This window comes from Leuresthes tenuis, unplaced genomic scaffold, assembly GCF_036924035.1.
Source record: "Leuresthes tenuis unplaced genomic scaffold, fLeuTen1.0.hap1 SCAF_9, whole genome shotgun sequence".
Classification (NCBI taxonomy): domain Eukaryota; kingdom Metazoa; phylum Chordata; class Actinopteri; order Atheriniformes; family Atherinopsidae; genus Leuresthes; species Leuresthes tenuis.
This window is the reverse complement of record NW_027325363.1, coordinates 11,145,102-11,157,940: the sequence shown is the minus strand read 5'-3', so window position 1 is coordinate 11,157,940 and position 12,839 is coordinate 11,145,102. Positions and strand designations below refer to the sequence as shown.

At 41.0% G+C, this 12,839-nt stretch overlaps 2 protein-coding genes across 3 annotated transcripts; one reads left to right on the top strand and one right to left on the bottom strand.

The window, feature by feature from the left end:
- LOC140314190 (heat shock cognate 71 kDa protein-like) lies at positions 1 to 5,216 on the top strand. 2 transcript variants are annotated; one of them, XM_072392289.1, is made up of 9 exons: positions 1 to 295; positions 2,102 to 2,311; positions 2,399 to 2,604; positions 2,794 to 2,946; positions 3,089 to 3,644; positions 3,736 to 3,938; positions 4,035 to 4,243; positions 4,380 to 4,602; positions 4,695 to 5,216. In XM_072392289.1, the coding sequence occupies exons 2-9, from the start codon at positions 2,107 to 2,109 to the stop codon at positions 4,881 to 4,883; spliced, it is 1,944 nt and encodes a 647-aa protein (XP_072248390.1). In that variant the 5' UTR covers positions 1 to 295; positions 2,102 to 2,106; the 3' UTR covers positions 4,884 to 5,216. The 2 variants fall into 2 exon arrangements, with proteins under 2 accessions (XP_072248390.1, XP_072248389.1); XM_072392288.1 differs by having other exon boundaries at positions 4 to 295; positions 4,035 to 4,233; positions 4,370 to 4,602.
- Positions 5,217 to 5,606: 390 nt separating this feature from the next.
- Positions 5,607 to 6,714, bottom strand: LOC140313705 (lens fiber membrane intrinsic protein-like). Its single transcript, XM_072391697.1, has 4 exons — positions 6,540 to 6,714; positions 6,027 to 6,176; positions 5,806 to 5,940; positions 5,607 to 5,720 (listed from the first exon to the last, which is right to left on the bottom strand). The coding sequence occupies exons 1-4, from the start codon at positions 6,712 to 6,714 to the stop codon at positions 5,659 to 5,661; spliced, it is 522 nt and encodes a 173-aa protein (XP_072247798.1). The 3' UTR covers positions 5,607 to 5,658.
- Positions 6,715 to 12,839: the final 6,125 nt, after the last annotated feature.

The window sequence follows — 12,839 nt, the reverse complement described above, 5'->3', positions numbered from 1 at the left end:
ATTTTCCTGGTAGCAACTGCTGTGGAAATATGCAGAAGATATTTCTTATTGGACCGTTTGTGGAGGCAGAGAAAGTTATGAGAGGATTGGCCAGCCTCGGTCCTCCTGTGTTCTAGAGGGTTCTGGGTGGGTATGTGTTAGAGGAGGCGCGGCTGCTCCAGCACAAGCCGATCGACCGAGCAGCAATCGATCAGACAAGCGAAGACTTGGCCCGAGTTACTGAGGGGAGAGAAGTCTACGGTATCAATTGCAGCCACAGTAAGCTGAGAGCACGACAGGTCTTAAATCTGAGCAGGTAAGTGGCTGTCGGTGAAAGGTTTGCGACGGTATTGTTTTGTGGTTACGTGAACGTCGCATTAACATGAGTTAATTATCGCCAAACGTCCAAAAACGTCACAGTTTCACCGTTACGTTTCTTAACGTTAGGGCTAAACTTCACCTAGTTTGCATTTGACACTGTTTAGCTCATTTAAATACTCCACATCCCAACTTTCATATCATTTTATCAGTGTGCACCGTATGCTGGCTCTGCTATGCTATACTGTTGCTGTGCTCTTTAACTTAATCTAACCGATATCTGCTTCTCATTAAAGTCACTCTCTTAACAACAGGCTTTTAACGGTGTCTTTTCTTTTCTTTTTTATTGAGATTGCGTCCTGTGTTCAACGAATGTCTGCAGAGTTGCAGACCTCGGAGAACTTTCTGGACCTTTGCCTTGAAATTAAGTGGCGTGGTGAGAAAGTGAAGCTCCAGAAAGTTCTCGGCGCACTGAAATGTTGCGGTGACGCGCCCTCCAGCGCTGGAGCTGCTGTTGATAGCCTGGGTCATGATGCAGCACAAAGCTGCTGCTCACCCTCTTCTTCCCAAGATCTGATCAACTTTTCTAACTAGCACAAATATTGGTTTGTTCACCTTAGAGTGTCTGTAGGATAACATCATAATTACCCCTTCGGTTATAAAGAACGGAGCAAAACGAAGTTTTTTAAAAAAAAAAAAAGGGAAATTGAGCTTGTCTTTTTCACTCAAGCTTTTCAGAAGCCCTGCTTTGGATGGTATAGTGTTAGATAGTAGATTAAACTAGCCTGTCAAAGTTTCCTTGAGCATGTCCTATTTGATTAACAGTTCAAGTGTTGTGTTTAATCCTCACGTTTGAGAGCTGGAGTGAAAAATGATTATTTTTCAGAGTGCCATTCACATGCTTCGTGCACCACCCAAAAACTGCACCTAAAACACGGACAAAGCTTGCAGACGCGAAGCGCTTTAAACCTGCATTGCTTCTTATAGCCGGCGAGTGGAGGCTCCTCTATGTGCACAAGGTTTTATATCAGACTGTGAGAAAGTATCCAAGCTCGTCACATAATCGTCTTATACGTTTCGTAAAGGTTCTCTTCACAGTGAGTTCCAAATTGTCAACACGGCTTGATGCCAAAAACTTTCCGTGAAATTAAACGGTTGTCAGCAACATAATGAAGGATTCACCTTCTCTACACTGTCTGTGACCCCACATCCGAGAACAAGAACTATCACAGAGGGATTAGTGGCAGTGACCCCACTCCCTCCTCTGTGTGGTCTATTATTAGGCTGACATTACAGTGTACTGATGATCTGCTGCTGTAGCAACAGTAAACATGCGGACTGTGCTCAGAAGTAACATCTGGATGGGTTGTCTGGAAAACCTTTTTGTTACAAATGAACATTTTTCAGCTTGTATTACTTGCCATGTTAACCCTTCTCTGGTTCTACATCTGATTTATTATCATGCCTTAATACAGTATATTAGTATGAATTTCACACAAAGTCCACACATTGTAGAAAGCTATAAAAAAGAAAGATGGTCATACAGGCTGCACAGGGTTTTGTTCCTGGAGCAGGCCCATGACTCCTGGTCTGTGGCTCATAAACAGGCGCTGTGGACTTCCTCTCCAGTGACGCAGCTTTTTCACACTTCTGTTTGAGCGGCTCAGATTCTGATAATAGCCTCATTAATTCGTACGTCAGATGTGCAAGATGGGAGCTACCCCTCAAAACTTAAAGGAGCTAAATCTGTCTTATCACATAGTGGCACTGAAGTGACAGTTGAAGTGTCCCCCCCCCCCCTCAGGAACCATGTCGAAGGGACCAGCAGTTGGCATTGACCTGGGCACAACCTACTCCTGTGTGGGAGTGTTTCAGCACGGCAAAGTTGAGATCATTGCCAACGACCAGGGAAACAGGACCACACCCAGCTACGTTGCCTTTACTGACACCGAGAGGTTGATTGGAGATGCAGCCAAGAATCAGGTGGCCCTGAACCCCAATAACACCGTATTTGGTACGATTCTCGTTATTCATTGTGAAATCGGGTATGATTAGTGGCCTTCATTTCGATTCATTAATTGCATCTTCTGTTTCCCCTCAGACGCCAAACGTCTTATTGGACGCCGGTTTGATGACGGCGTTGTCCAGTCAGACATGAAACACTGGCCCTTTACAGTTATTAATGATGCCTCACGCCCCAAAGTAGAGGTGGAATACAAGGGTGAGACCAAAACCTTCTACCCAGAGGAGATCTCCTCCATGGTGCTGATTAAAATGAAGGAGATTGCTGAGGCTTACCTTGGCAAGGTACTCTTATACAGAGAAAGACAACGTTGTACTGCTTGTGTTCTGTTTACCACAGCTCAGTCATTTATATAGGCTCTACATTTGTTCGGTCTTATTTTATTTGATATGGTGAAAAACTGCATAATTGCTGTTTTTAAAATGTTGGCAATGTCTTAAACCTTTTTAATGTGTAACTATTCATGTTGGCAGACTGTAACAAATGCTGTTGTGACCGTGCCCGCCTACTTCAATGACTCTCAGCGCCAGGCGACCAAAGATGCAGGGACTATTTCTGGACTCAATGTCCTTCGTATCATCAACGAGCCCACTGCTGCCGCCATTGCTTATGGCCTGGACAAAAAGGTACTGTAACCTCCAAAAGATTTGTAGTCACCAAAATACAGTACACTGATGTTTTGAAGAACGTCTTTGAGCATTTGCCGTGACATTCGGCTTAATTTATCAGATTAATTCAGAATCTCAATCCAGCCATTTCTAATTTTAGGTTGGATCTGAGAGAAATGTCCTCATCTTTGACCTCGGCGGTGGCACTTTCGACGTCTCCATCTTGACAATTGAAGATGGCATCTTTGAGGTGAAGTCCACAGCGGGCGACACACACTTGGGCGGTGAAGACTTTGACAACCGCATGGTCAACCACTTCATCTCTGAGTTCAAACGCAAGTACAAGAAAGACATCAGCGACAACAAGAGGGCAGTGCGTCGTCTGCGCACGGCGTGTGAGAGGGCCAAGCGCACCCTGTCCTCCAGCACACAGGCCAGCATTGAAATTGACTCCTTGTACGAGGGCATCGATTTCTACACCTCGATCACCAGAGCTCGGTTCGAGGAGCTGAATGCGGACCTGTTCCGAGAAACGCTTGAACCCGTGGAAAAGGCTCTCCGTGATGCAAAGATGGACAAAGCTCAAGTTCATGACATTGTGTTGGTGGGAGGCTCCACTCGTATCCCCAAGATCCAGAAGCTGTTGCAGGACTTCTTCAATGGGAAGGACCTCAACAAGAGCATAAACCCCGATGAGGCAGTGGCCTATGGTGCAGGTATGACCCATGTGTCTATAAACAAAACATTACTAACCTTGCAGTACTGGGACATTCCTCTGTAACTGATTTCCACCCGTTTGTTCTGCAGCTGTGCAGGCAGCCATCTTGTGCGGCGACAAATCTGAGAATGTGCAGGACCTGCTGCTGTTGGATGTGACCCCCTTGTCTCTGGGCATTGAAACTGCTGGTGGAGTCATGACTGTGCTCATCAAGAGGAACACGACTATCCCCACAAAGCAGACCCAGACCTTTACCACCTACTCAGACAACCAGCCTGGTGTGCTGATTCAGGTCAGACCACCATTGTTTTTCTTTTAATTACCCCCAAAAGAATGATGCATAACACTGAAGTATGAGATGAGTTGACCTTACCTGTCATATTTGCAGGTGTTTGAGGGTGAAAGGGCCATGACCAAAGACAACAACCTGTTGGGGAAATTCGAACTGACTGGCATTCCTCCGGCTCCTCGGGGGGTTCCTCAGATTGAGGTGACCTTCGATATCGATGCCAATGGCATCTTGAATGTGTCTGCGGTCGATAAGAGCACTGGCAAAGAGAACAAGATCACCATCACCAACGACAAAGGCAACCTAAAGTTTAAGCTCTTACGCGTATTTATTGTGAAAATTGAGGCGCAGAAGTCCAGTCAGTCTTTGGGTGGGCGTTTTTAAAAAAAAAAAAAAAAAAAAATGAATTCCATTCTTTTTTCTTTGCTGCTCAGGTCGCTTGAGCAAAGAGGACATTGAGCGCATGGTCCAGGAGGCGGAGAAGTACAAGGCTGAGGATGATGTGCAGAGGGAGAAGGTGACAACCAAAAATGGTCTGGAGTCCTATGCCTTCAATATGAAGTCCACTGTGGAGGACGACAAGCTAAAGGACAAGATCAGCGAAGAGGACAAAAAGAAGATTCTGGATAAGTGTAACGAGGTCATCAGCTGGTTGGATAGAAATCAGGTTTGTGTGGTTTCCCACCTTAAAATTTCACAAACATTGTCTCTGGATTTAAAGTGAATACTGACTTCCCCTCATCTGTTTCTTTCCTTCAGACTGCAGAGAAGGACGAGTTTGAGCATCAGCAGAAGGAGCTGGAGAAGGTGTGTAACCCCATCATGACTAAGCTTTACCAAAGTGCTGGAGGTGTACCAGGTGGAATGCCCGGTGGCTTCCCCAGACCCGGTGGTGCTCCTGGAGCAGGAGGAGCCTCCACTGGCCCCACCATCGAGGAGGTGGACTAAACTACAGTAGTGGCTTAACAAACGTGCATGAACATGTTCTCTCCTCTCATGACGTTGGTGTGAATGATATCCACATCATATTGTCAGCATTATCAAACTGCCACAAACAACCGCAGCTCTTTTGGGAGCTTGTCAATATTTTGTATGCCAGGCACCACTTGCATTTGTTTCTTTTCTTTTTTTGATAAGCAGTTCTACTTGGCATTTGTGTTCTTTTTAAGTTAAAGTTGTTGACGTTTACAATACCATAGGGTGTTTATCTTGGTTACTCTATGAGGCTGAAATTGTTTCTATTGCACAATGCTTTGCTAAATAAGACTAAATAAAACAATTCTCTCGATTTTGGACTAATCTGTTTACGAGTTTCTTTATGAGTTTTTAAAGGTTTTCTTGTGAAATGCTGAAGCGCTTAAGCAAGTTTTTTTTTTTTTTCCACTGATGCACAACATTGAGGTTTAAGTGGTCGTGTGACTTTTGCTCACAGGTTAGGCACCATAAAACTCAGTAGACAACGCGTTCAATAAGTTGTGAATAGTACTAAAAACTTAAAGTATCTGCTGATGCTGAGCTCCATCAGCAGCGGCAGGAATGTCATGTCAGTGTGATCATGTTCAGCAGTGCAGACAGAATTAAAACAAATCCATGCATTTTGAACATTTTTCTTTTATTTTGAATATTCATGAATTTTTAGGTTAGCAGGAAGTTGTTGGAAAGTTGATGTTGGTATTGGCTCCTCTTGGCCGTGCATTATGTTGTGAGTGACGTATTCGGCAGGTCAGCGAGAGTTGGAGTTTCTTGGGCATTCGTGCATCCGGTAGGCACACATATAGAAGATACCTTTTTAAAAAGAGTAAAACGGTTATTGATAACAAGATGCACAACATGCAGGTGGAACTACAAAATCTGACCGTAAGATGCGTACCTGAGAAGAACATGAGCACCACTGCCACCCAGCCCATTATATAGGACCAGGAGAACCGCCAGCTGCCATAGCGTTTACCATAGTAGTTCACTGTTACCCCGGTGTACACAGCCATCGCCAGCAACACAAAGAAGCCTGCACAAGAGAAAGTCAGGAATGATTATTCTTTTCAGTGCTGTAAAAAAAAGAAAACGGCGTGTCGCTGTGGAGGAGTAACTCACAGGAGATGAAGAAGAGGATGCCGGCTGCAAATGTCTTGTCAAACCAATCGAAGGAGGAGTAGTGAATGAAGGCCATGACACCAATCACAATGCCAATGAAACAAGCCAGCAGGGAGAGAATCATGAAGGCCCGAGTGGCATCCCAGTATGCTGGAAGAGAAAGGAGAGACCTGATAACTCCAGCAGAAGTCCTTCTACACAAATACATCTGACTCATTTTCAATACTCTATGCCTGTCCTCGTTCAGGAGACAGATTTTAATTTTACGAAAGAAAAAAGCCTCTTTCTATGGTGTAACAAATTAAATGCCTCTCGTCTTAAACATATATGAAGGAAAAATATTATTCTTGATTATGTTCATATATCATTAGCAGTATTTCCACTCTCAGCCATGAGAGGGAACCAACCCCAGTGTTGCTCAGTGTCACCGTCCGGCTGTCAGCAAACTGATAAATATACATGAGGAGCTGCCTTCCTGTGCATGAGCAGTGGAAGGCGAGCACACAGTCTCACCGATGCTGTCTGTGTGTGTCATGCATTTCCCAGGCAAACAGTACCGCCACAGGCCCTGGTGCATGTAATTGCTGGAGTGCCGATACTGCATCCAATAGTCTGTTGCCGTGGAGATAATGAGGAGTATGTTTCCGACTCCAGCGCAGAACAACCCACCTCCCATGAAGCTGTACATCCTGCCAAAATACAGTGACTGACACACGGAGAGAAAACAGAGTGGGTCAGGGCCTCACCACATCTGGCTGCCGCTGTTCAACCAATTACAGCAAATACTTCCTGTTACAGAGTGAGGGACAGCGCTGGATATGAATAAAACAATGTGCAGCAGTAGTCAGGAAATGGCAAAAAATGTCATGTTAGAGCTAGACAGGTCTGATTAGAGAAACATCCCTTCGTCGTCAACTGGGAGAAGCAGCTACCTCGGTCTGACAAGTCTTTAGCCTTTGACGCTGCCAGACAGTGGTGACTTCATCCTTACACACACATTTGGTGCTGATAAACATTTTTCAAAACCTCCTAATAAATAGATGGAATTCTGACTGAGTCGGATAGATTTTCAGGGATACCAAACATGGCATGCTAAGCAGGGTTAGCTCAAGAATTTTCCAGTTAGAGTCATTGGTGCGTCTGTAAAAACATGGCATCTTGTTTGAATATTTTATGCAAAGTGAGCATTTCCACTCTTGCTTTTAGGAAAAAAAAAATTACAATTCAAAAGGCTGGCTGCTGAATCAATTACAAAGTTACTTTTATATCCATAAAAATGCTCACCATTAAACAGGTGTCAATACGACAATCCACACATGATATTTTCATGTTGGTGACATACCTTATCTTTTTTTTCTTCAGAAAAAGTCAGAGAATCCAATATTCTGGCTTGTCAAGGCACAGAGGAGCCAAATGTTGCCCAGGATGGCAGGAAAGTTTTGTTTGTACATAGGAAACCAAGCGAACAAACGGGCTGATGGAACAATGGAGCATGCTGAGCCACAACCAATCACAGAGGATGAGTTTTGTGTTTTAGAGAATCTGCTGAAAATACAAAACTGTTAAAGCGCTGCTCACATCTCAGTAATACTGATGACACCGGGCTTTTCATTCAAAATGCTCCACAACCTCTCACAGTAGACTCATGGCCATGCAGTAGCTTTACCCATAATGTGGCTGGTAAAGAGTTTAAAAGGTTAAAAGTTTTGAATTGTGTCTGACTTGCTGTGTTGTAGCTAAATTTGCCTGCGTGTAATAATGACAACATTGTAACATTATATTCAGTGAGTCTCAGATCATTTCTACTTTTAAACACTGTTCGCTGCACTAGCTGGTGCCAAGATAACTATAATTGAAACTGGAAAATTTACATAAAATCAATCCAACATTTATTCTTTCAGACATGTGGTATTATTGATGAAGATATTACAGAATTGCACTCACTGCAGTGTCCTTTTAATGTACTTTCAGCCCTCGCAACAACTGAAAGACAAATTGTGCTCTTCAATTTATAATGCATTAAGTCTAAAATGTTCAAGTCCCTGTTTTTTAATTGGCACTCGGTCATCCCAGAGGAATTCATTTAATTACAGATAAAAAAAAGAATTGCTCAGACATTTGCAAAACAAAGCATATATATAATTAGGAAACTGAATGTCGCCAAACAGAATAAATTCTCAGGCCCACATGCATATGATTAAGTTGGCTGAGCAGGGTGTGATGAGTAGGGCTTATAAAGCTGTTGGTTTCTACAGTTTGGGTGAGAAAGGTGTGATAAAAGTGATTTATCACCATTGTAGCACTTTGCAAAATGAGTAAGGGCTGAAAGAGAGAGTTCTGGGCAAGAAACTACTGTTTTACTTTCTTGTTTTTATGGTGTGAGGTGGAAAGAGTAGTTTTTAATCAGGGTCATGTTGTCAGTGTATAAATCAGATCAGAAAGAAGATCTTCAAAAACATTTGGTGTGTTTGCTACTTCGAGGGAGTCATGGATAAAAGTTCATCACTAGTTTTAAGATTACTAATCAAACATGTTGACATCAAAAATCTATTGTATAACTAGCTCTCACGACACTGATATACTTAGGTCTCAATGATTTAAATGAAACTAAGAGCTGGACAACAAACTGTCAACAGTATGTTAAACCAAAAATACTGGACTTACCACACTTAGAGGGTGTTTGATCAGTTTCTTAAATTTGTAAATGAATTGGTGAATGAATAAGATCCAGATGTGACACAAAGCATTTCAGATCCGTATAATTTTTGATGAAAAATGTCACTTCTTGCTATTTTTTTGTCTGAAGAGCATAACTTTGGCAGTTTGAGGAACTCTTGTGCCAAACTGGGAGAAGTTTTGAAAGAAAAGTTAAACCCTGTGAAATGAAAAATAAAATGCTTTCTTTAAATAAATAAAAAAAAAAAACAATAGAAAATTGTACAAAAGGGTGCACAAACTCTGCCTCACTCAGTGAATCCAGCATTACCTTAAATGGTTCAAAGGGTAAATGCATAAAGGCAGATCAAACCCCCTGTTGGTAGGTTCTACAGTGCTGGAAGTTCAGAAAGGAAAGTTTAAAGGACAAGTTCATTCAGCACTGTTCACCTGAACAAAATTTTACAGATACAACATTCCTGAGCAGATAAGATCAAATTTGCAACTTTATTCTGAACTTTATCTGCAGGACCTCCAAATTAGTTTTTCACAGTTTATTTCATTATTTCTTTCTTTTAAAGCATGAAACGTATTGATAAAAAATTTACCACGTATAATGAGCAGAGGTCATCATTACTGGGGTAGTCACAATCCTTCTTCCTTTTTTCTGGTGCAGATTTAGAAAGAAAGAAAATCACATAATGGTGTTATTGTGAACTGGGGGTAAAAATGTTCGGCGCTGTCAGGGACTTGGTTTGTCTTACAGGGATTCTTGAACATAAACAGAGCCACATTTATGCATCCCTATGAACTTAATAATCTCCTCGTAAATTTCACAATTAGTCCACATCGTTTGAAGTTACTATCCACACCAGTCACCCTGCTACTCACAGTTACTACCACTAGGTGGTGCCTTTTATTTATACTTGAGTTACATGTTGAAATCAGTACTCAAAACTTCCCTCTTATTAGTTGGTTTGCGACTACCACAAATATGATAAATGCCTTTCTTTATTCAAGATTGTAGCTCTGTGTGTGCTTTCATCTCAACCAAAATCAATTCCTCCCCTATCATTCATTATGTATTGATCTAGAATGCTTTACAAAAGTCTCAGTCCTCCTTAAAACTTTTCCATTTGTGGCTGCTCTCTATCAGTTTATATTTGGACCTACTCCCTCATTCTCTGTTTATTGATATTTTACTCAGTTTGAAAAAAAAAAATTGACACAAATACATAATAGAATTATGTATTGCTTTTTGTTTAATATATATTGTTTCTTAATGCAGTTTGACATCTATGTGAGCATTTCATAATCCTATTTTACCTAATCTAATTTCAGTATATTTGTCAATACTGATGGCATCTGTTTCTTCTGGTTAGTTTTCGGATATTCCAGGCTGAGTAAAGAGCATCACACGGACCACATGACACATGAAAACACTGGCAGTTATATCCTAGATGGTTTTTATTATCTAATTTATCACATAATGTTGATTTTAAATCCCCATCGCACTCGGACCACTTTAAAGCTCAGTTTAAGCTTAAATATGTATATATATATATATATATATATATATATATAGGAGAAGATTTTTGCTCACATATCTGAACAGCCAGTTGTAATCATTTGGTGTGCAATGTTAAGCTCCTCTTATACACACACACACTAGTATAAGGAGATTTAAATGTATAAGGTCAGTTTTGGTGGAAGTAAGATCATAAAATGCGTTTGAAGTTGTCTGAATGCAACTGTTGACCCAGTGGTGTCCATTTGTAGATTTGTGAAGTGACCTCAATAGCAGACTGCAGCAGGTCAAGCTTAGCTGTGGGAAGGATGAGTGGACCACAGAAACCCTAATCCATATGACAGGCCTAAAAGCATAAAAATGTAGAACCCCCTCTAAACTGTGTAGCCCATTCAAATTGCACTGGATTACCATTATCTCTGTAGCCTGGCAGGACCCAGCGGGTATTTGTTGATGGCAGTGGAGTCAAGCTCACTTTACTGTAGTACTTCAACTAATAAGATCTGCACGCAGGAGGCTCATGCAGCACATGATGGCACAGACATAAGGAAAAGCCTTTCATATACCACTGCTGTCACATTTCAGGAGTCGTACAGTGAGATGACGGCTTCCTCCTCTCATTAAGCCACATTCAAAACCAACCTCACAGAGCTGCAATGTGAGGAAAGCATCACATCATACACAGTATCTTGAATCAGACAGGGCGTTTTACTGGCAATACGATACAACAAACTCAGTTTATTCAGACCTCAAGGTCATTAAGCACTGGCGGAAAAATATGAGCTCACTCTTCGGTCTTCTTCTTGTTTTTCTCTTCATAAAGCCCCTGAATTATCAAGTCACATTTTCTAGTTCACTTTGCTTGCATCACAAACTGGTTTTCGAACAAATAGATTAAAAAAACAATAGTTTATTTCCTGTTAAAAACAAAAATCCAACAAATTCATTCTGTAATTGAACAATCTATAAAAAAGCTAGCAGCTAACAAGTTACACGCCAACATGATCACATTGGTAATGCTGATATAAATTATTAAGGTTGTAATCGTACTATTTCCACTGTCTTAGTTTGGCGTGTGTCAGAAAAGTTTGCTTATTATCATTAAATAAAAGTCACAGCCAAAGAGGCCATTTCATATCAAAACTTCACAAGGAGAAGTTGGGAGACAAAGAGAACTGTTTTTTAAGAAGGAATGTTGTCTCCCCACTGATCGTTATCTTTATAGCTCCCCAAATAAGGAGATGCCTCCAAACTCAGGAGATATACCAGACCTGGACATATAGAGGATTGTATGTATGTGTGTGTGTGTCACCTAATAAAAGAGCAAGGGAGGCAACCACTCGTTGGAGAACTCTTGTGAATCTGCAGAGAGAAGGTTCGTGTGTTGTTCTCCCCTTGCAAGTAAAATTCTGAGGCCTGTGAGGGATTTCTTGGTTTCATGCCGTTGTCTGTTAGTTAATTTTTCTAACAGCGTGTTAGTATAGTAACATCCTGTAGTTTATACTGAAACAAATCACACGTTTCACAGGGTAGGACCTAATTTTCCAAGCACAAATTTTCGCTCACGCAATATGGGAATATGTGCAGCTGAATTCAGATATAGTAGTTTACTAGATTAAGCTTTGCCATATTGTTTCACAAGTTTTATTTGCTCATTATGTAACATCTGAATTATTGACTAAGGCTTTATTTGGATGGCTTACTGAGATGCTGTACAAATGGGTGGCAAATTAAAGGGAAAACAAATGGTGTATTAGTAGTAGGTTAAAAGTTTTGAGTATCGTGGTGGAGTGTTTTCTAACATAACATACAAACGACTCACATCATTTTGACACAAAATTATTCTATGACTCTTCCTTTTATGAAATAACTGATATCCTGGAAATGACAGCTCCCATCAAAAGAGAATAATTACAGGTCTTAGGTGATGACTCATATAGTACGATATGATATCAAATGATACTATGATTCATTACAATACGATACAACACGATACCATATGGAAAAATATGATTTGATTCAGTACAATGCCACTTTAATGTCAACATACACTGAAATATATTTCCTAGAGTTTTGTCCAAGAGATTTTAAAAAATGCACACACACACACAAATAGATAATAACATAATCCCAGAATTATCCTTCCTATCTACACATTGTCATACCCAACCACACATTACAGGAAAATAAAAAGATAAGACCTAAACAATGGCAGCAAAACATCTCTCACAGTATTTTCTCTCATTGGAATATCTAAAATACTGATTTATCTCACATTTATTTTGATCAGTGCCTCTTGTTTCTGCACCACTGAACTCTCAAATGCGCAATCATCTTTGTAACGAGATTTATGCACTGTTAAATGTTCACATTATCTCCTTGTTCATAGTCTGATCACATTCTGCAAAAATGTTGCCAGTCACCTGAGGAAGAGCAACTCAGCTGCTTATCCATACAAATCACAATTATGCACAAGCATCACCCTTATCAAATATGTGCTGTTGACTATAATTTTCGACCCTATTTAACTGATGTCTCGGCTATAGATCTGAATGCAGATGTCACTTAACTCACAAGCTGTGCATACATCAACACTAACATGCCACTAATAATCAGAATCAGAGCCCAAT